The sequence below is a fragment of the Eublepharis macularius genome, chromosome 2, assembly GCF_028583425.1.
Source record: "Eublepharis macularius isolate TG4126 chromosome 2, MPM_Emac_v1.0, whole genome shotgun sequence".
NCBI lineage: Eukaryota > Metazoa > Chordata > Lepidosauria > Squamata > Eublepharidae > Eublepharis > Eublepharis macularius.
In genome coordinates, this window is record NC_072791.1 from 137,127,087 (window position 1) to 137,151,019 (window position 23,933).

The window sequence follows — 23,933 nt, forward strand, 5'->3', positions numbered from 1 at the left end:
GGTGAGGGTTGCTGTGAAGCACACAGGCTGAGCATGAAGACAATGGATCTCCCTTCTGGTTTTTGCTGTCATCTGGTATTCAGAAGTATACAGCTTCAGAACACAAACATTGATCTTTAGCTGTCACAGCAAACAGCCATTGATAGAGCTACCCTGCCCCCATAAATTTGTGTAAACCGTCATCTAAACTTGTGGCCATCACTGAACCTTGTGACTATAAATTCTACAAGTTACATCTAAAATTGTTTTTTTTTGCAGACTCAGCATTCAGATAAAACAGTGCAAGACCGTGGTCTCGTAGTTACTGACTCAAAGGCTAAAGATACTATACTGGAACACAAGAGCTACTGTGCCAGAAAAGCACGAGAGCGATACTTCTTAGGAGATGTTCTGGGATATATTACACCTGTGAGTACTAAGAAAACTAACATAGTTGAGGTGCAGGTGTCTTTTGTGGTTTGGTGTTTTTTGCAAATAAAATGTAAATTCTAGCTCAAAATTGAGAATATTAACTTAATGTTTCCCAAATATAACTCAAATATATAAAGAAATACGGTCTGCAGTAGATCCCATTCTTACACTTTTTCTTTGTCCTTTTTCCAGTGGAACAGCCACGGCTATGACGTTGCTAAAATCTTTGGAAACAAATTTACAATTATCTCACCAGTCTGGCTGCAAGTGAAAAGAAGGGGCAAGGAAAAATTCCAGTTCACAGGACTCCATGATGCTGATCAAGGTGCTCATTCTGCGCTTCTACTTGGTGATCTGAATGAAGCTAGGACTTTTGCAGTTGAATGAGTGAGTCAGCTGGTGTTAATGTCTGTTGTCCTGAGTTTTACTGTGAAATACTTTGTGGATGGTAATTGGAAAATCTTGGGTCATAGCAAATTTAACAGAGCAAAATGAACGCAGTGTAATTTTTTAACTGGATGCACATTTAATGGTAAAAAGTATAGAATGGCTATATTTAGAGCATATTTACTTGGAACTCCTTTTATAACCTAGCATTTAAGTTCTCCCCCAAGCCAAGACCCTCCTATGGCACCTTAAAGACAAATTCATTTATTATGACCTGAACTTTTACATGCTAGAGCCTGTTTCATTGGATGTGTGAAGTAGACAGTGAAAATGATTGGGTGGTGTCTTAGAGTGAATGTCCAAAATATAGTGATACATATGCTAGCCATCCATGAATTCAGAGAATGTTTAAAATATGTTTTCCTACGATTCAGGCACAAGTTGGAAATCCTTACAATTATATAACTGACCTAGGGCAGGAAGCGATTAGCCTGTCAGACTGTGGCTTACTAAAAGTTGCAATCCAGCCTATCTCTTGCAATTAGACATGAGTCCATTGGTTTCAAAAGATTTTACTGAATATAAACAACCATTATAGTCCACTAACCAAGATGCAATATCTTGGCTGGTACACGAGTATTGTTATGAATGACAGGCAAAGGTTAAGGTACAGAATAGCATAGCCCAGCAAGTCCCATCCTCCCCCCATAGTTCTCAAAACAAACGGCTTGAAGCTGAGAGAGTGAAACTTTTCCAAGGCTGGAAAGGTTGTAGTCATAACATTCCTCTTCTTTGAGATAACTGTTACTGGACTGCTTGTCACCTGCAAAAGAAGAGCTTAAAACACTGACAGGATTAAAATGGAGTCTCTTTGGTTAGATCACATAAAGAACATAGTCAGACCTGACATAGCCTGTGCTAGGCTCCTGTGGCCCTTTCTTACATGCCCAGGGTAATGCCAATCACCATTTAGGGGTCAGGAAGGAATTTTCCTCCAGGCCAGACTGGATGAGGATCCTGGAGATTTTTTTGCCTTCCTCTGGACATAGAACAGGGATCACTGGAAGAGTGGGGGGAAGTAGCTATGAATTTCTTGAATTGTGCAGGAGATTGAACTAGATCCCCCTTGGGGTCCCTTCCAGCTCTATTTCTATGATTTTAATATTCACAAATGCATCTCAGAATTTTTAGCTGTTTATAACATTTTTCTGGGATTGTCACATGTGAATATTGACATTTACCAAATTTTGGACATTTACTGTAAGATAACAGTTTCCTGCACTCAGTGGGGATTAAGACAGTTTGACACGGTGATATACATACATAAATACACACACGCGCACACTGTCTAAAAGATGTTTTAAAGGAGAAGGTCAGTTGAAATTTATATTTTTATATGCTTTTTTGTTGCTGACAATAGTGGCTGAAGGCAACTTACAAAACAAACCAACTCTGACTGGTAACCAACCCTTAAAACCAAAAAACCAGCAATAGAAGATTCCCCCAAGATAATACCCTCCTCACAGTGTTAACTGTCAATACACTTGCTCATGGAGAACATTCTGTTTCACTGGATCTTCTACCAAAAAAAAAGTGGGCTCACTATGTGGCCAGCTGGACAGCTTGAGAGGAGAACTCAACCTTCATAAGACCTGTTCTTTCCTGTGTTGTTACAGGTATTGCAGTCTAGGCGCTAAAGGGCTATTGGCTCTTCTCTCTGAGCTTATGATTCTAAATGAGCTGGGCCACTAGATCCAGGACTGGCCCAGGATGCATGTGTATACTGCTTGCTTTTTCTGTTTAAGTTGTATTTTTCTATTTTTAAGCGTCAGATTCAAGTCTTCAAAGTGGGTAGCTCAATTGCTTCCAAAGTCTTCACCTTACAGATCGGCATCAGCTCCTTCTTGTCTGGTTTCAGCTTTAGTTTGTTCCTCCCTCAGCCAGTAGACTACAGCCTCTAGATCTTGGCATGGAGAAAGATGCCTTTTGTAGCTTGTGCAAAGAAATGTAGCGCTAGTGAGTCAGATGAAGAGGACTGGTCTTTGGGACTATGCAGAGTTGCTCTATATCAGCGATGGTGAACCTATGGCACGCGTGCCACAGCTGGCATGCAGAGCCCTCTCTGTGGGCACGTGAGCCAAGTTGCCGGATCGCTAGTTCCAGGGCTCATTTGGAGGGGGAACGCCTGGAACGGCATTCTGAGCAGAGATCACATGGGTTTTGGCGCTGCCCATGTGATTCCTTTTCCTCAAGGCTGCCTCCCTGCTGCCCGTCTCTTTAGCAGCAGGAAGCGGAGGCTGCTGGGGCTGGCTTTCTAAAGAAGAGTAAGCTGCTTTGATTTAACTTGCTTTACTTTCAGTCGTGGCTCTTGAGTGAGTGAGAGAGAGAGAGAGTGCTTGCAAGCAGGGCTGCTGGTCTAAAGAAGGGCAAACTGCTTTGATTTAACTTGCTTTACTTTCATTCGTGACTCGTGAGTGAGAGAGAGAGAGAGAGAGAGAGAGAGAGAGAGAGAGATGTTAATTAGTTGGGACAACTATGAGTTGTTTGTTTTTTTAACTAAAACCTCAGTATTCAGGTTTAATTGCAGTGCTTTCACTTTGAAATAAGTAAGTTGGTTTTGTGTTGCAGTTTGGGCACTCGGGCTCAAAAAGGTTCGCCATCACTGCTCTATATCAATAAATTTCTGCACCCCCAAGTGTGCTATTCCTTCTGTACCAGCAGCCCAAAACCTTTTAAGAAGAACTAACAATGGCCAGCATCTAAGTTTCAAGTACCTTTATGTCTTAGTTCAGAACACTCTTTAAAACTCTCCCTTTATAAGAAGCAAAAGTGCATTATTAACAAAAAGAAGAGATGGAAAATTATTATGCAGAGCAACAAACAAAAGCAAAATGGTAGCAGTATGAGACAGTACAACTGGTCATATAATAAATACACTAGCAGTTTGCACTTGGTAAGCTATAAACTTTCAAAACCTAATGTCCAGTTATAGTAACTTAAACTCAAAAAATAACATGTTCCTCCCATGTGCAAATCCACAGAAAAAGCAGGCCAGGGAACTGTGTGTGTGTATGTGCGTGCATGCACACACACCTAAGCGTGCTGTCAAGTCGCAATCAACTTCTGGCAACCCCCAGCAAGAGGCTTTCAAAGCAAATGAGAAGCAGAGGTGATTTGCCAATACCTTCCTTTGCAAAGTCTTCCTTGGTGGTCATCCATCCAAATACAGACCCTCCTTAGCTTCCAAGATTGGGCTATACCATGCCACCTTCCCTCCAGACTGCCCAAAAAGGGACCAGAAAAATATGAAGGGATGAATGGGGAGGGGATGTTAGGATCAGCAGGAAGGATTTCCTAGGTAGGTGGGATGCTGTGGGGCAACAAGCCCTGGAGTGGTTGGCTGGAAATCATGAAAGACAAAACTAAAGTTGGAATGAGAATGAGGATGTCAGGGGGAGGTTACAAGAGGAAAAGTATAACTGGAAAAATAAGATCATTCTCAGCCTGTCCTGAAGATGGTGCTTTCATGTCAGTAGTGAAATCTCAGGGCCAGAACTAACTTCAAATATGATGGGGCTTACGCACTGTGTTTTAGGCTGGAGTCCCTGCTGTGTCCTCATTGGGGAAAGTGTCAGAATTCCAGCAGTCATTGGAAGATTTGCAGTATTCTGCATGGGTCATGCTAATGGAGAATGTATTGTCGAAGGCTTTCACGGCCGGAGAACGATGGTTGTTGTGGGTTTTCCGGGCTGTATTGCCGTGGTCTTGGCATTGTAGTTCCTGATGTTTCGCCAGCAGCTGTGGCTGGCATCTTCAGAGGTGTAGCACCAAAAGACAGAGATCTCTCAGTGTCACAGTGTGGAAAAGACCTGCCAACATCTTTTCCACACTGTGACACTGAGAGATCTCTGTCTTTTGGTGCTACACCTCTGAAGATGCCAGCCACAGCTGCTGGCGAAACGTCAGGAACTACAATGCCAAGACCACGGCAATACAGCCCGGAAAACCCACAACAACCATCTAATGGAGAATGTTCCTAAATGATGTAATGGGACAGGGAGATGGGTCTGTGAGTGATGATTGAATTACCTGGTTGACAGATATGACTAATATCTTGCAACAGTGCATCAGGAGAAGGATAGAAAGTCCTGAACAGGCATTTGATTAGTGTTCCAGCAAAGTGCTTTGGAAGGGAGATTCCTGAATGGTCTGGGAGTGCAGGGTATGGGGAACCATGGAAGATCATACAACAAACCTTGATTAATATTCTTTGAGTGCCATAAGGCCGAAAAGCAGTGAATAAATGCTTTAAATAAATAAAATAAAGTTTCAGTGTGTTTTATGTACCTTTCTGAGTGAGCCAAAAAGAAAAAAATGATCGTAGTAAGCCATGATGCATGTGTGTAGCTCTGTGCTGCAGCTGAAACTGTCGCTTAGCCATTTACCCATCCATGGTGAAGTATAGCCAATAGCTTTATTGTTGTTTTTTTATAGAATGAACTATCTAGCCATTATATCTTTGACAGGTGCCTGGTGGAAGACTTTTAAGATGTATCTGTTGTAAGATATGGCTATTGTGATTATTAATCTTCATGTTTTGTCTTTTGACAGGCTGGATGAAAGAAGTCAAGAAGAATGCCAAAAATATCAAAATAGGTGACTTTGTAGTTACACTTTCACATTTGATTTCTGGAATTAGAGGAGAAGTGCAAAAGTGTACAAACATAGAAATGTGTAAGCAGTAAAGAAAACAACCAAACCTAGCTAGTCTATCCTAGCACATTTAAACAGACTTCTAGTTTCCCAGCCAGAGTCCAAAGGGTTCCAAAGTCTCAAGGTCCCTGGCACCAATCCTAGCAAGTAGGCCCACAGCGCAAAAGCAGGTAGCAGCAGATATCCTTCAGCAACCACACAGAGTCAAAAGGGAAATAGGGTGCAAGCTAGAAAGAGGATCCTTGTATTATCCAAAACTGTTACAATTAGCATGTGTCTCATTAGCCGGTCAAGGACAATGCACGTATTCCCACCCAAGGTCCTTTGTTAGGTTGATGCAATGTAAGTGCAAGACCTTGAAAGTATCTTATAGCACCTGCATATTTCAGTACCTGCTCTGAAACTGCAGGGTCATGATAACTATATGGGCTTCTATAAGACTGAAAACCTGAACTAAACCAGGAAACAGACTAAGCTAAGGCAATTTCTTGACAGTGTACACTAATTCTAGGTTCCTACATTTCATCATCTGGCATAAAATACTCATTCTTTGTAATGGCTAAATGTAGTGTTACTGCTTGGGTTGCAACTAGTTCCATGTTCTTTTAGGGACCAGGGCCGATTCCAGACGGCCCTCCGCATTGCGAAACGTCGCGTTTTCTCGCGTGAGTTTTGCGCGACATCGCAATGCGGAGGGCCGTCTGGAATCGGCCCAGTTCAGATGCCTGTTTGGGTCAAAGATCCTGTACTTGTGGTGGAATGGGTAAATATTTTCGTTCACTGTGCTTATTTCACTCTGTGGACATCTGTACACTTGAAAGTCCAAATTGTTTGATTTCCCCCTCCTTTGAAGCAAAATAAAGATGGGCCTGTGTACAAATGGCTGCATGATATAGGATATTATGAGTATGGTAGAGGCAAGTATCTTGATTTTGCTACAGTTATAAAGAAGCTAGATACTTAAATTTTAAGTCTGTGTTAGCACTTTAAAAACTAATATTTGTTGTGGCAGAAGCTTTCATGTACTAGAGCCCAAGTAACAAAAAATAAACTCTGTTTTTTTGAAAGCTTATGTCACAATAAGTGTGCTAAACCTTAAGATGCTTTGCCACATTGGATCTTGTCTGCAACTGATGAGGCTACCCCTTTGGAATTTTAGTATATTGACACTCATATTCATAAACATTGAGTTGTTGTAGATGACTAGGGAAGGAGCTGAACGTAAATATCAAGGGGCATGTTTTATGACACTGATTAATTTTCATCCTAAATTTTAATTTCTTAAAGCAGCATCTTTCTTACTTGTGTCAGGAATTAATTATTACTTCTATGGTGTTCTTTTTATCTCTCTTAAAATCCATAGTGCCAAGGGTTTTGTTTGAAAGTTGGACTTACCAGGACTTTGAGAGTGTGTTTGGCAGTGAAGATGAAATAGAAGAGCTTTCCAATACTATGGTTCAAGTGGCCAAGGTAAAATCACAGCTGTCAGAAATAAAGAAGCGGTTCAATATCAAAACTGTGTTTGGTATACGAAAACACTTATTTTATTATTATAAGCAACATGTGAAGAGTTTAATTGTGTATCTCATCCAAAAGTGAATAAATAAATGAAACTTGATTTCTGTGTAGAAAGTAAATATGTTAATTAGTCATTATTGTAACCTACTATTGTGTGGGTTCTATGAGGCTAAATCAGGGATTTAACTCGCAAGATGAATTAGTTTAAACTGAATTTCTTTAACCTAAAACTCTAAAAACGTAACAGTGACTGTACTTTAATAGATAGTCCTTCTGAGTTCAACTGAACAACTGATCTTGCAAAAACATTATTGTGAACCAACTCAGATTTCCAATCCAAAGTATTGGATTCTCCCAATGTGTTCCTCTTGCAAAAGAGATTCAGTTCCAGCAAATCAGACAACATAGAAACTAGGCTTCAGTCATTACTATGTCATTACAGACATACTGCCTGTTACACTAAATGTAATTCTCCCCTTTACTAAATAACTTCATATACAGATGTTTCCAGTTAGCTTATACGAAGTATAAACATTGAAAAAATTGTACCCCCCCCCCAGCAAAATAGACTCTTCCTCTGCTGTTATCCTTTATTTGATGACCCTGTTCCTATCTGGCTAAACCATGTAGGACTTGGGGATTAAATTAGTATCTAATAGAATCATAGAGTTGGAAGGGGTCTTAGAGACAGTCTAGTCCAAACCCTCACCCAGCGCAGGAACAGCCTAAAGCAGCTCTGACAAGTTTTCATCCAGCCGCTCCTTGAAGACTGTCAATGAGGGGCGACTCACCATATCCCTAGGAAGCCAATTCCACTACTGAATTATAGAAGTGGTTCAGTATCATACAGGATTGATTCCTTCAGCATGTAGAAGCACAAGTGGAGCCAAGCTAAATTCTAGTGCTTTGAAACATAAAGGTACTCTCTCTTAGGACTATCCAAACAGCTATAGATGGATCACAAACTTTTCTGTGGTGTGCCCAGTTCTTTGGAGAAATCTATCAGAGTGGGTGAGAAGAGTGCCTTCCATTGCAAAATTTAAGAAGCCATGTAAGACTGGCAAACTTATTCCAGAGAGTTTATGGTAAATTGTTTCAGTGGAATTAGTTATGTTTATTATAATCCTGTGCTTGTGTTAGTCCTGTGGTGGTGGTAGAGAGTGACATCAAGTCATAGGTGACTTATGGCGACCCCGGTGGATTTTTCATGGCAAGAGACTAACAAAGGTGGTTTTCCATTGCCTACCTGTGCAACCCTGGTCTTCACTGGAGATCTCCCATTCAACTACTAACCAAAGCTGACCTTGCTTAGCTTCCACGATCTGACAAGATCGAGCTTCCCTGGGTTATCCAGGTCAGGGTGTGTTAACCCTGTGTTTATAATTCTTTTCTGTTTTAAATCTGGAGTCCTTTTGAATTTGAGTATTTTAATCTGCTTTTCAATTTTGTTAACCTGAACTATTATAACTTTGTCATTGCAAACTAATTGCTGCATTGTTACTCAACCTGAGTACAGTGAGATAAGGCAGGATAGAAATGTTTTAAATAAATGAATTGCTATGTTAATTTTAGATTCACAAAAATCCATGTAAGATGATGCATTGCATATCTGTGCAGCACGATTATGTATAAAATTAGTTAGTTCTGTGGATTTAAATGTAAGTAATTTTAGAAAGGCATAAAACTTAAAATCAGTCAATTCAGTAAACAGTAAAACAGCAACAGAATAGGTTTTGCGGTAATTAAGCTAATATCCAAAGACCGGAGTGAACAAAAAATGTTGCAAGCAGTCTAAAATGGATAGCTTCAAAATAAGTATCTGCCTCCATGTTACTTGTCTGTTTCTACTGAACCATCTCTATTATATTAATTCTAGAATGAAAATTTTGATGGCTTTGTGGCTGAAGTTTGGAGCCAGCTAGGAAATCAAAAGCAGACGTAAGTACAGGAATTGGTGCAACACAGTCAGAGTTTTTTTAACTCTCTTGTATTGGAAGTAATTTTCACTGAAATAAATTCTCATGATCTTTGTGTAAGTAAATATGTATTTCTTTTTATTCAAACATTTGTATGTGCCTATCCTCCCAAAGTTCCAAATGATCCAAAATCTTGATTTGTATCCTAAGCTACCTTTCCACTTACAGTAGGCACTTCTGTTCACATAAAAGGAGGAAGGTAGTTTTTGAAATTCCCCCTTCTTTCTGAAGTATCTGCTTTGATCCCCGCTATGATTCCTGTGGATCCACAGAGCCAAAGGGAAATAATTTTGGGCAACAGTTGACTGCAGCAGTAGGGGGGAGATGGGAGAGTTGCCATTTATGTAGTACAGCTCTTGCTGCATAGGTTTCAAACCCTTGTCTATAGTATAAAATGGCTTTATTATTTGTACCTTGGAGTATCTTCACTGCTACCTCTAAGGTAATGAGGTGTGAGAGTTGTTTTACAGTGTATTGCTCCAGTAAAGTAGGATGATTTAAGCCACGTGGTAGAAGCCCAATAATTAGAATGATGCTGGTGTGGCAAGCTGAGTCATGAGCTGCTACCATGGGATCTATTTATTTTATTTTATGTCATTTATAGTCTGCCTTTCTCACTGAGACTAAAGGCGGATTACACATTGTGGGATTAGTACAGTCAGTATCAAAACATTTCCATAAACAATGCCATAGGGTAAATAGATACAAGTTCACAAAGACATAGCATTAGTAGGAATCCAATACAACATAGTCAATGGTTCCTAACTCATTAGCAGATCATCTGAGATCCCCTCCTTAGATTTTATTGTGTTACAAGACTATTATATAAGAAGTACATACTGTAGTGGCTCCATGCTGATGAAGTGACATCAGAAGGGACCATGAAAAGGTAGTTATCTCTCTACTTTTCTTTGTGAACTGATCATTTCCAAAGATCACAAAAATCATTCCTGCTAGTACTGATTTTGTGAAATCAAATCATTTTGAGATAGGTGGCAAGTATAAAACTTGGTTTTACAAAAAAAAAAAAAGAATTGTTCTGCTTTCTTCCTTCCTGTCCTGTTCCCTCCTATTGCATGACAAATTTGGCCCCAGCAGTTCTTGAGGGTCTGTTTTTTAAACAACTGAGGAATCAGCAAAGAGAATCTAGGGGTCATATTAGTCTTTACTGCAGTTAGACCTGGCTTCATGTTTGGTGTCACCATGCAGTTTCAGGTTACAAAGGCCAGTCATCTTCCCTGAAAGAGCAGTGTTGGTGGTTTCTACTAGACATGGGCACGAACGGGAAAAAAAACCCCGAACACCCTGTTCGTCGTTTGGTGCCATCCACAAACAATGAACATGAACTGTTCCCAGACATGTTCGTTGTTCGTTGTTCATGGTGGCCAGAACCTCCCCCACCCCAACCCCCCCCACTTAGCCCCCCTTCCCCTCAAACCCACTTACCTGGCCCTTTAAAGATCCCTTTAAACTATCAGCTGGCAGGCAGCAGGGGGGGGATAGCCTGCCAGCTGATAGTTTAAAGGGCCCTTTCCTGCCACGTGCAAGGGGCAGGGCCCTTTAAACACCCCACAAACTGACCTTCCCAATGTCCAATACCCACCAAATTTGCAGGGGACATAGTCCTCACTGTACTCTGAAGACCCCCACCCCCCACCCAAGTTTCAGAGAGATTGCACCCTGGGAAAGGCATGATCCACCGGTCTTCCCGTTGGCTGTCATTTTCTCTTCACAGTGGCAAAAATGGGACTCTCTGCTGGAAGTACTTTGAAGGGTTAAAGCCAGAAGGAAAGCTAGAAGGAGTTCAGATAGAGTTCAGTCCCTCCCTGCCTCCGGTTGCCAAGGGGATTGATTGCAGCAGATGCTAGACTGTCTGGCTTGCCAAAGGGCTGCTGAAGGCAACAAACGAGGCTTTTAACGACCACCTGTTCGTTTAGGATGGGTCCTCATGAACAGCTTGTTCGATAACAGCAGATCAGGCTGTTCATGAGTTTTTTCTGTTCGTAATGCTGTTCGTGCCCATGTCTAGTTTCTACTGCTGCTTAGTAGTGAACAATACTTAAAGTATTATTGCTGTAACTACTTTGCTTTAATGCCGTTATTGAATCTGATAGTAGGATTTTAACAATACTGAAAAATTTTGTCAGCTTTTTTCAAGAAAGATGAACAATAGTTGGAATATGTAAAATATGCTTATTCTTTTATTAAGAGTTTATGAATATGATATTAAATTTTGTCAGGAAAATTGTTGCACTTCCAAAAATCTCTACATATGTTGTTCATTCAAATTTTGGCACATGCTGTTATAGCACAGAATGTAACTCAGTGGATGAATTCAGGTGTCATGAATAAACCATGGTTTGCTTGTTATAACAACAAGCCAGAAATCCTGAACTCCCTCACTTCTCCCCTTGTGTAGTTAATCAAGGCTAAGAACTTCCAGGTTTAAGGTTTTTATTTCTCCTCACAAACTAGGGTTTGTGCAAGCCTGAGGATTTCATGCTTGTTTTGATAACAAACAAATTATGGGTTGGGTCTTATGTTTGAATATAGCCCGGGTACTTTGCCTTTGAAGCATACTAAGCTAATTACTCCCTGTCATTGTAACCTACCTCACAGGGTTGTTATTGCAATGGTAATATGGAAGAGAGGAGAGCTGTTTTGTAACATACTTTGAGTCCTCATGAGGGGAGTGTGTGTGTGTATAATTACGCAGTTGTTTACTCCAGACAATGTGTAAGAATTGTGCCTTGAGTTAAGTGTTTACAAGAGATTCATGGGAGATTTTCTGAAGATCAGTTATAATGTGTACTTTTGCTCCCTATCCCATAAAATTGGCTTGATTGGGAAAGCATGAAATAATGCATTAATTTAACGATGTTGACCATTCTGGGTTTCTGTTGGGGAGTGAGATGGCAGGCCTAAGTGGCTCCCACTACATTCAGTCCCATGTTGTTTGACATTTTACCACTCTGATATGGGACTTTTGCTATTTGTTGTTTCGGTTCTAGATTATGCTGTAAGATTACTCCTGGACTCTCCTGAGTGACCTATTTCTGCCTAATTGCAGTCTTAAGATATCTTCTGGCTTAGCACCCTAACTCATAGCTTCCACATCTGAAACAATGATTTACAATCTTCCTGACTGCTGACAGGTCTTGCAACCCCTTTTATTGTACTGTCTGTCAGCGTCTCTCCTTCTTCCATAATTAGCACTTTGATTGATACTCTGAACAGCTTGCTTTAGAACATTAATTCTAGCTTTGACTTCTTCAGGATGAGCTTTCAGTTCCCTTATCTCGTGTTTTCTAAAATCTCTTCTTCAGTTTGTCAGATGGCTTTCGGCCATAGCTTGGCTGTTAAATAAATGAGGTTGCATTGTGATCTAAACATTGTCACTTTGTTGATCAATAAAAATTGTTTTCTACAATACTGGGGATCATACATTTGCCCAATGTGAGGTAAAAAAGAACTCTTTCCTGAACATATGGCTTTTGATTTTCTTAAGCTGAGATCCCTTTCCCCTTTTGTGAAGCTCTTAGTGCCAAGGGCCTCATCCCCCTGGGTGGGGGATTCTATCTTCTTTCTACTATCTAAAAGACTAGTCAACGTAGCAGAAATATATAGGTTGCCCTTTAATTGCTTAGGTCTTTTACAGTGCCATTTTCAGAGGTTAAATCCTTGTAGCCTGGCCAGTTCATTCTCATAACTTCCACATTCTCCCAACTAGGTGCTGGGCTGTGTTCCCAGCCTGAATCCTTCCAGCTCATGGAGCTCCTGGCCTGGCCTGTGCACGCTTTCTGCAGGGTTAAGCTAGGGCAGGAGCCAGTCTGCCTGGGTCATGTAGGAAATATTTCTTTTGGCTTTCTCTCGGGCAGGAATGGCACTGTTCGAGCCTCCAGGAAGCTTGATACTCCCCAGCCTGCAAAGGCTCCAAGGCAGACTGCCCACAGCTTCTTTGCAGCTTCCAGCCAGCTGCTTCCCTTGCCTCCTTCCACTGGGCCTGTTTATCCCTCTTCCCCTTGCCACTCCTAGTTCCTACTTTTCTGCTCCAGTTGTTCTGGGTGGCTCTGGTCAGGCCTGATTCCAATATAGATATGTACTTAAGAAGCTGTAACTGTCTAGTTAGCTTTTCTGTATCAAATCATTTAACTCTTGGCAAGAAGTGTACCTCAATTACTTTATAATTACATAGATCATTAAACAAGAGCAATTGCATGACTCCAAGAAAGTATCTTACTCAAAGTTAAGCTAAGGAGCCCTCTCTAAGAAGAAGCCCCTGATCAATTCAACTTCTCCTATTTATAGGGCTTCAGAATCATCTCGTTATAATAACTATCTGTCCCGCTAGATAAGGGCTCACATTCTTGGCCAAGTATCTTATAACTTCAAATACCAGGCAAGGTTATTTATATTTGAAACATCTTTTTAATGTATGTAAAAATTAGTTCATTATGCTACATTTTAAGGATCAAATTTTCCCGTTCTGACTCCCTAAGTTGCCAATCAGCAAATTTATTACTATCTAAAGACCCCACATGCTCTGGCTTTCTTCCCATCATTTGCCAAAGGTACACCATCCCTGATGACCTTTTAGGGGTCTCAGCCATCAACTTCCCACTTAGGGAGTGGATTTACAAGTCAGATGAAGTCATGGACTGGCTATCAATATTAAAATTCAAGGAGCTCCTTGGTATAAATTAATTAAATTTGATCACTTAAGATCCACCTACCTAGCCAGCATTTTTCGTTATAATCTCAGAGTATCTTTAACTGCTGCACTTTTAGACGATGCAGTCAGCTCTTTTGGCAGGGAGTTATTCTCACATCCCTATGGAACACCGCAGCTGCATTTGTGGATCATCTACAGTGGAGAACCTTCCCCACTACCTACTCTACTGTCCAGTGTGCCCAGAGCTAAATTCTTGGCCAGAATCCTACCAGCCACAAACGCATATTCTGAAACCGAGAGGTCGTGTTCTTGTTATCTGACACTGATGGCCATGTGTCTTACAGAGTCTCTCAGTTTGCACTTGCAGCCAAGAACATAAGATCTAAGGTGGTACTGAATGAGGCTGTTTCGTGACTCCTTGGATAGTTTGGTATACTGTACTGTCTTAATTAATTTTAATTTAGGTGGTTGTTGTGGGTTTTCCGGGCTGTATTGCCGTGGTCTTGGCATTGTAGTTCCTGACGTTTCTCCAGCAGCTGTGGCTGGCATCTTCAGAGGTGTAGCACCAAAAGACAGAGATCTCTCAGTGTCACAGTGTGGAAAAGACCTGCCAACATCTTTTCCACACTGTGACACTGAGAGATCTCTGTCTTTTGGTGCTACACCTCTGAAGATGCCAGCCACAGCTGCTGGCGAAACGTCAGGAACTACAATGCCAAGACCACGGCAATACAGCCCGGAAAACCCACAACAACCATCGTTCTCCGGCCGTGAAAGCCTTCGACAATACAATTTTAATTAGCTTTTTAAAATTGTGATACTGGAAGTTAACTGTTTATTAGTTGATGTGATGTTTGGAAAATTTGTGACGGCCTATGGCTATAGACAATAAACTCTGCATCCACTTGCTACTTTTTATCTTAAAGTCTGTATAAAATTAGTGATTACAAGTTACTCATATATGAATAACTTTTGCCCCTCTACTAATACATCTATTCTTGAATCATATCTTTAACTTCTATGAAGTTAAATATTCCTGTCATTCTCAACACATTGTGTATATTGATATGAGTTAGACAGCTCTTTTAATCTACACAAGACCATACAACTGTGTTCCTCTGTTTTGTGCTCTTCTCCAGAAGTGGTTTATTCTTGGTCTCCAGACTCCCTTTGTGGCATAGCTAGTTGTGGGGCCACAAAGACATCTTCTGTGATCTTCTTGGTCAAATCCAGCAACAGCCCCCCTATATTTCTAGCTGTATTTGTGCCACAACTCCTGAGTAAGCCCTTCCTCTCAAGGAGGACTTTACCCCACAGGACTCCTATTCTAACTCATTATGGTTAGCCTCCTGGCTGTTCCTTTTTGGCTTTTGTAGGCCTACCTGGCTTTCTTTTCAGCTCTGCAACTGGGCTACTGCCTTCCTTAGGGCCGGGCTCCTATTCTATCCTTTCTCCTGCAGTAGTAGCATTCCTTAATCTATGATACTTTCCAAATAACTTTTACATTGAGTCAGGGCAAGCTGCTTTAGTCACAGATTTATCTGCCTCACTGTAGCTCTTTTTAACTCTGCTACTAAAACTTGGTATATCTTTTTACTGAGTACCATCTGGTTATTTATTTATTTATTATGCCTTTCTCACAGAGACTGGAGGTGGATTACATAAAAGTAACGTCTATAGTTTCTATCCCTTTACTTATGCATCTCTTTGAGGCCACTTCCCTTCAGGAGAGCCCTCCTATCTGAGTAAAAAACCCTCTTGAATAACTCAGTTTTGCGTTGTTTGTAGAAATCCAGGAGAGTGGGGGCTTTCCTGACCTCTTCAGGTAGGCTGTTCCATAGGGTATGGGCCACCAAAGAGAATGCACATGTATGGGCAGCTGTTGATTTTGTCCATGTGCAAAGTGGCAACAAACAGAGGGGGAGTCCCCAATATGCACACAAAGTTACAGGGAGCTCGCTTCAAGGAGAGACAAACAAATATCTGATATAACAGTCAATAATATTATTTTATAAAATGCAATTATTGTAAGTGCAAAGTAATTTATACAATTATTGGACTGTACTGACTCCACCACTTAGTTCACTACAATATACATATGCATATACATATACAATTCAACCAATGCCCCAGTATAAGATAAGCACAACAGGTAAGTTCAACAATATAAATAATATCTTGTAGTCCTTTTTAACAATGTAACATTTTATGCAGGCAAATAACTGTTGTGAAGGACAAGATTTCATCAGATGGGAAGCAGTGATCCGGGAGAGCTGGCAATGGGTGTGCTAGCAACTAAAACATCCCGTTTCGCAAAGCTTCTTCAAAAGCCATATTCAGGCTGTCTGATGAAATCTTGTTGATGCATACAGTGTTGATGCATACAGATATCAGACAGGACCTTAGATATCAAGTTAGCCTTTCAATTCACCTTTCTATCCCAGATCTTGGGAAACCTGATCTCTTCTCAGTATGCAGAAAGTATAAAAGAGGCTTGGCATCGCCATTTATTTAAGCTATTATCCTATGATGAAGAAATTGATGTTTTTTGAGCCTTTTGTCTCCTCTCCATCATAAAACCATGGACTCTGTGTACTACGTACCTAGAGGTTAGCCTGGCTATGGAATCTGGAAAGGCTGGTCCTAACTCCAAAAGAAGGAGGGGGGATCCCTCCTCTCTTGGGAACTGTGGCCAGGAGGGAATGAGAAGTCCCCTCTGTCCCTTTGAAGGAACTCTTTCTCCTAGATTCAGTGAAAAAGACGAGACTTACCCACTCCCTGCACATCATGGTTAAAATGTGGAAAAAATCATTTCTAAATGTGTGACTTTACTGAACATTTTATTGTTCTTTTTATTATGTTTATCTTAGCTTTCTACTGAGGGGCTTGGGGGCATACATGATTCTCCTCTCCTTCATTTTATCCTAACAACCACCCTGTGAGATAGGTGCGGCTGAGAGTGCATGACTGGCCCAAGATCACCAAGTGGGTTTCCTGGTGAGCAGGGATTTCAGCCTGAGTCTCTGCAGTCGTAGACTAGCACCCTAAGCACAATGCCACGCCAGCTGTCCAAAACTAAAAATGCACTGCAAATGGAATGCATCTGTTCATAGGTGACGCAAGTCTTGGAAGGCTAAACTGTGACTGCAGATCCACCTTGTTGTATTGCCGTAAACCAACTTTAAATATAAGCCAGCTTTTTTATATATGTAAAGCAAAACTGTCTTGTATGCATATGCACTAACAGTAGGTGGGCTACTCCAAAGCACCTTAACCAGCATGTATGAAATCTTTCTCTGGAAATGAACTGGGCTCAGAGCCAGGCTGTGACTACTGTTTCTGAAACTCAAATGATAGCCAGAAGCACACAGCTGACTGCATGGCTCCAAAGCAGCATTGTTGTGTTTACCAAACAGCAGTGTGCTGTGCTGTATGGGAAACTGCTTTTGAAACTGGGGAGTTTGAGAAGCTGTTTGATACAGCCTCATGATGTTTGGAGTTCAAGGGAGAAACAATAATCACTTCCACTATGCATGTACAATTCTTTGGGCATGCCTAAGATCGCTACTTTATCCTTCAAATCACTTTTAGTGAGTGATAACTGTCTCAACGTTTCCTTTTGTAATATATGGCGATATGTGTTTCTAGCCTTGGGCATTTTCCTACTCTGGTAATTTAGTTACTTCTAAGATGGAGCTAGTGACACACTTTGTGTAAGTCTACCATGTTTTATGCATACTTTCAGTGTATGAGTGTTAGATCTGTGTCCTAATTATGGTTAGAGGAAAGCCATGTATTTGTTGCTTGCACAAACAAGTGCTACCTGAAACATTTTCACTCCACTACTTACAAATTAGGGTGTTCTTACTCCATCCACACAGTAATAGTAGGGCACTACCTCTATAAGACTACAAAAATGTCACAAAGTAGTAAGTGGGTGTGTGCATTCATTAGATCTTTTCTTCAGGTGATGTTAAAAAGGGAGGGTATCGAGGGGATAGGGAAAAAGATAGAACTGAGCATAATAAAAATGCTTCAGTCTGCACTTTACCACAATCTTAAATAGAATGGAGGAGTTGTTATGGAGACCTAGTGAGGTTATCAGGGTTTTGCAACTTGGGGAGGGGCCAGTCATAAAAAGGCTGCTATGGGGGATAGAGCTAATTACAAAATTTTAGGAGTCCAGGATCAGCATTGCCATACAGTGGAGGCAGCTGCTTTTGAATGGGTGTTTCCTCTAGACACACAGCTAAGTCCTGGGCTTTCTAAAGAATATTCAGCCCCAAGGTATTGGAAGAATCCCGGAGTCAGCTTGTTGTTTTAGAGAAAAGATGCTGTTTGGTAGGAACATTTGCTCCCTATGCAGCTAGCCACAGGGGACTGTTTGAGTACTTGAAAAGGTGTGCAAGGGAACAAGATTGGCTGGTCCCACTGAACAGGATCAGTTCCTCACAGCATTTTTAACTAGCCCAAGTTCTCCAGGGATGCCATAGCGTCTAGTTTGGCCATCAGTTTCACTATCTCCTGACTCTTTCTCTCCTTTAACCTTCTTGAACTTTAAAATCAGTGTGTATAGTAGTTAGAGTGTTGAACTAGGATCTGTGTGTTCCAGGTTTGAATCCCCCACTCTGTTATGGCAGCTTGCCAATGGACCTTGGGCTGGTCACACACTTTCAGCTTTACCTACCTCAGAGGGTTGTTGTGAGGATAAAATGGAGGAGAGGAGAATGATGTAAGCTGCTTTGCATCACCAATGGGGGTTTAAATAAAATACATATAAATAAAAAATTAGAAAAGCAGACAGCCAGGTGCCAAAATAACAAACTAATATTAACAGGGAGTTAGTTTTCATTTTTAATAAAATAACAGTGATGAGTAGGACATTTTCATTATATGTTCTCATTTGTTAATAAATTAATGGCCATGCCTGCTAAACAAATAAAGAACTTCCTGACTAAATTCTTATCCTCCATTTTCATGTTCAAGGTGTTTTTTTGGTGGGTAATGTTAACTTCTGGTCAGCAGCAAAGTGCCAGGGGGGGGGGAAATTGTTTCCTATGGTTAACATTCTTACTTCCTACCAGGGGTCCTTTTGTAGAAAAAGAACCGCAGGAACTCATTAGCATAACTCATTAGCATATGCCACACCCCTTGACATCATGGGGCTGCGGGGGGGGAAGCTTTATCTCCCTCCGGAGTGCCCTTTTCTCCCTCCAGAGGAATACAGAGGAATACTAAAGAACAACCCTGTCCTGGCAGTGGCAAAGATCAAACTGAGGGAGAGGTCTCTTCAATGAGCTTAGACTGCAGTAACACTGCTTAAAATTGCACTGTAAGTCACTTAATTATACAATCCTCTCTAAGTGGCCACCTTGTGCACTTGCTAGGCCAGCACAGAGCTTTCTAACACAATTAAGACTTCAACTGGATCTCCTGGGCAACTCAGGAAGGAAAACGGCATGCTTGGCAGATAACCGAAGCAGTAGAGCTGAGCCTCAGATGAAATGAATTCCGGATCTGTTGATATTTGTATTCATGATCTGTAGATTGATTTCTCTCTATATATTTATTTATTTTATTCAATTACAACCAAGTTTAAAATCATATTTCACAGTATATACAATTAAAAACCATAAAACATCTTAAATACACAGATTAATATATCTGTTTTTATAATTGATTTTAAGCTGTATTTTAATCAGTGTTGTACCTCGCCCTGAGCCCATTTGTGGGGAGGGCGGGTTAAAAATAAAATAAAGTAAATAAATAAATAATACACACACACGAATATATATAACACAGCGGCACATAATCTAAATGACCACCTTTTTAGCCATCTCCAAAGCATTTTAACAAGGAAATATGAGAGATAGAGGTATCACTAGTAGGGAGGGCATATGTTGTACTCCCCTGGCTAGGGGGCACCGCCTTGCATCAACCAAATGCCTGGCGGAACAGCTCTGTCTTACAGGCTCGGAAAAAAGCTAACAACACCCTCCCACTCTGTCCCTCCCTCCAGTCCTCTCTCTCTCTCTCTCTCTCTCTCTCTCCCTCTCCCTCTCCCTCCCCCTCCCTCCCTCTCCCTCCCCCACCCCCACTCTCCCTCTAGTCCACATGCACGCACGCACACACAGGAATTGGCCACCCTTGGTGTTTTCTTTACTCCTGGGAGTTGAGTCTTATCTATGATGAGATGTTGAACTGTTAGGATCATTCTGGAGAATTTTGATTTTACTGAAGATTTATGAGCCCCACTTTGCACAGACGGTACAGTAATAGAGAAACTGGAAGTATGTCCATTTCTTCCTTTTCTCTGTATGCATATAAAGCTATCTTATGCCAGCTGTCCAGCATCTGAGGCTGAGCAGGGACTTCCCCAATCCCTACTCTATGAGATTATTCAACTGGAGATGCTAGAATTTAGACCTGGAACTCTGCACATGCCATTGTATGTGTTGTACCACTGAGCCGTAGCCCACTTCCCCATGATGTAGGGATTGTCTCAGATCCAAGGGCTTTCAGTTGTAGGGCTTTGGTGCCTTATTTTATGTGGCACTGGAATTACATTAATTTATGAATTGGCTCTGAGATGAGCTAATCTCAGTTGTTTTAAACAGTGTTTTAATTGCTGTGATAGAGGGAAAATGAAAAGAACGTAGAACAAAGTCTGTAAAAGCTGTTTTCCCTTTTTAGCATTTTTATTTACAACTGTATGGTTTTAGAACTGCAGTGATATTTGTATATATGAAGATGGTATTAAATTGTGGCTGTAATCTGACAATCATGGAACAAATGAAAGGTAATAGCTCTTACTTTGAGGAGAGCATTCCATTTTCTGAACTATAATAAGAAGTTGGTTTTGATTCCTTCCAGATCCTCTTTGCGAGCAAGTGTTGCCAGCACACCTGCAAGTTTTACCTGCATGCCCCCCACTCGCATCCAGAATGTACTTTTGAAGTAAAAGCCATTTTGTAGAAGAAACTGTGAAGCAGGACTAATGAAATCAAGCCCCACCAGTTTGGAAGTCAAACTGTGCAGTCCTGTGGAGAGTTACTCCAGTCTAAGTCTATTGACTTTAATTGGTGTAGACTGGATTAACTCACCGTAAGATTTCACTGAAAGGCACCAAGACCCGGATTGTCTGGCACATGGTATGCAATCACTGACCGTTAATGTAATCTGGATGTTAAGTGCTCTGTAACATCTTGGGGTCCCCAATTCAAATCTTCCCATTGTTTGCAAAATTATTGCCACAGGAATGACTCAGGGCCAAGCTACACATGACGAATGACACTTGAACAGCAAGTGTATTTCTCCCTGTTCACTTGCCCTCCACTCAATCCACTTGCCGTTCAAGTGTCATTCGTCATGTGTAGCTTGGCCCCCAGTGTCATACTCTGGCATTCTGAAAGGACTTTCTGTTCTGAACTCTGGCTAATCTTACTTGTTTCCTTAACTAGACTTTTTGCTAAAAGTTTTGTGTGATTTTCTAGTGTGTATTTGATCAGAATTACTTGTACAGTTAGGATTGGTTGTGCAGACACACCTGATGATAAGAGTTTAATAGTAAGTTTGATAGTTTTGATTGGTTTTAGAATTATTCCAGTGGAGGACTAACCTGGTTTGATGAGGAATCCCTTGCTCTTATACCTTCCTGTATCTTTCTCCTCTCGCTCGCTCGCTGCTGTATCTAACAAGAGTAAAGACCACCTCTCCTTGGTTCCAGTAAGCACCCCATCCCTCTGATTATTTCCCTGTAAACCAGGTTATACCAAATTGCACTTAAATGTTAGCCCTTTTGGCTAACTATCAGAGGCCATGGAACTAAACAATCCTGATCATCCTGAATGCAGCAGCTCCTGCCCCCAACAAGTGTATGTGTGCTCAACATGGCAGGAGCCATGTTTTCTGATCGCCTCCATGACTTCTCTGGCCATGTGCTGCCTGGACTTGCAGGAGGAAGAGAGACCATGCTTGATATCACACTTAGATATTAAGATCAGGTGGCAGGGATGGAAAAGTTGACTCACAGACAGGAAGACAGCCAGCCGCTCCTAGGAACCTGGACACTCCCTTGACAATAGTTGAGTTCTAAAGGCCCCTGCAATTCAAGCCGTGTTTAAAGATTATAGTTTGCTGGGCAAACCAAGACTATCAAGGAATCCGCTTTACAATGCAGAATTCCTGGAGCTAATTAATTATAAAGAAGGATAGGACATCAGCCATATTCTGGCCTTTGTTAAGTCAATCAAGCTACTACCCAGTCTTTGTTCAACAGGCCTGAGCTGGCCCCCTGTCAGGCAAACTAGTCATGTCCATGTTTGGAATTCTCACTACCTTCAACTCTCCTAAAATCCAGACCTTCCAATCAAGTCCAAAGTTTCTAGCCTGGACCCAGTCCCATTGCAGCAGAGACACTGTCTCCTCTCATTGCAACTAGGGGTGCATAAAAGCCACCTCTCAGCCCCAAATTTTTGTTGTTGGTTTCTAGATCCTTCCTGCTACCCCAGCCCCACATCTGGCTTACCCTGGCTGAAATCAGTCCGCCTGGGCTTCCCACGGACTGCAACAGACTTTCTGTACACTGGATCCTTCCTCCTTCTCCTTATTTCTCTGCAGACTAGGAAAGTTATATTTTGGCTCCCCTTGTTTAATCTATCTCCCCTTATCTTCCAATTCACACTACATCACAAAGGGAGCTAGCATTCTGCTTCTCTCTGCTAGTTGGAAAGACTAGACATTCACTTCTCTTCTGTCCTCTTCCCCATTTCCCCCCACATTTACACTTTAAGCTTTAAGGTGACTGATGCTGCAATTGAAATAGTTTGGGCTGATGTTTTCTGGGTATTGTTTGGAAACGTTCTGATTGCTTGTGCTTTGTTTTAATATTTGCTAGTAGGATTAAGTTCCTTCCCCCTTCCTAATGTTGTACCCAGACCCCCAATAAACTCCATATTCCTTTTAAGACCCTTTAAACCTGTTCTGTTGTCCTTTTCCTGCTGAATCATTCTCCTCACAGCCACTTCATTAGGTAAAGATATCTGTTCCCACTCCCTGCACAAAAAAGCAAGCTAATTCCCTATACCAGTCTGAATATACAAGTTCACGTGTTTGCAGAGCTGAAGTAACACAAGTAGTTGGATAATATTAGAACTTGTCATTTTAGACAATTCAATGCACTAAGGAGGTTTCACATCATTTTGAACACAGGCATGAGTTTAATTCTGTACAGGCAGATAATAGACAGTAGATGGTGCCGCTGTCACACAGATAACTTGAAAGTGCTGCTTTTTGTAAGTGCTGCAGACACATCTGCATTTGACCTTCAGACATCTTATTAACTTTGGGAGTAAAAGAACTTAAAGTCCTATTGGCATGTTAGTGCTCCAGTCTGAGGCTTGGACATTTTAGCTATTAATCAAAGGCTTACCGTAAGTTGCTTCCTTGGTATTACCTAGGCTCTGAAAGGACAATTGACAACCGCTTTTGAACTGAGACAGTTTTATTATTTATCTTCAAGGGCAGCTTTATTTTGTTGATCTCTTGATTTTCCTTTGGTCCAAGTTGGACTATTAAATATGAATATTAGTTACAGGTAAATTAAGAAATAAAGGGCATGTGACAAATACTGTGGATTAGGGTAAACTTTTCTGCTTTTACTTGGGCAAAAGCAATTCTGTGACACCTGTGTCTGTAGATATAGTTAATGGAGGGATGGGGCAAGGCTGATACTAGTTATTAGAATTATGACCATAAAGTATTTTTTTAGCTAAACTTAATTGGTTTCGAATAGACTGTCAAAGTGGCCTGTGCCTTAGAGGGAATAAAAATTGACAATGGCAAAGTATATAATGAATATTTAACTATGTTTTGGCATGAAGATGGAGTTTTCTCCTAGCTCATTATACTTTTAAAAATGGGATACTGGGCTTTCTTATCCTTCTGTTCCAAGTTGACAGTGGCAATATTGGAAAATACAGTACTAAACACCAAAAGACTACTCTTGAGAGAAGCAACCATGTAATTTATAGGATGTTTTAAATGGACATTCAGCAAGGATTGTTTGGGGATAGTGGCATGCCATCCTTCTCCCTTTATGTAATTCATTTTAGGTGACAAATGACAGTGCTCTTAAATGAAGTCTGAGTGTTACCTACTAATCCCATAAATCGGCATGAAGTTCTCTTGGACCAGAGAGATGGTTTGACAAGATAGCCTGTCAGTTCTTAATAATTTTGGCTTTTTTCATGCCATCC

At 41.0% G+C, this 23,933-nt stretch overlaps 1 protein-coding gene across 5 annotated transcripts in view; it reads left to right on the forward strand.

Moving 5' to 3' along the window:
• Positions 1–23,933, forward strand: part of CHID1 (chitinase domain containing 1) — a 270,795-nt gene that overhangs the window by 9,673 nt on the left and 237,189 nt on the right. For all 5 annotated transcript variants that reach the window (XM_054971924.1, XM_054971928.1, XM_054971927.1 and 2 more), the window contains exons 3-7: positions 259–408; positions 604–736; positions 5,410–5,454; positions 6,875–6,981; positions 8,906–8,967. In XM_054971924.1, coding sequence (XP_054827899.1) covers positions 259–408; positions 604–736; positions 5,410–5,454; positions 6,875–6,981; positions 8,906–8,967 — 497 coding nt within the window. The remainder of the gene's footprint in view (positions 1–258; positions 409–603; positions 737–5,409; positions 5,455–6,874; positions 6,982–8,905; positions 8,968–23,933) is intronic.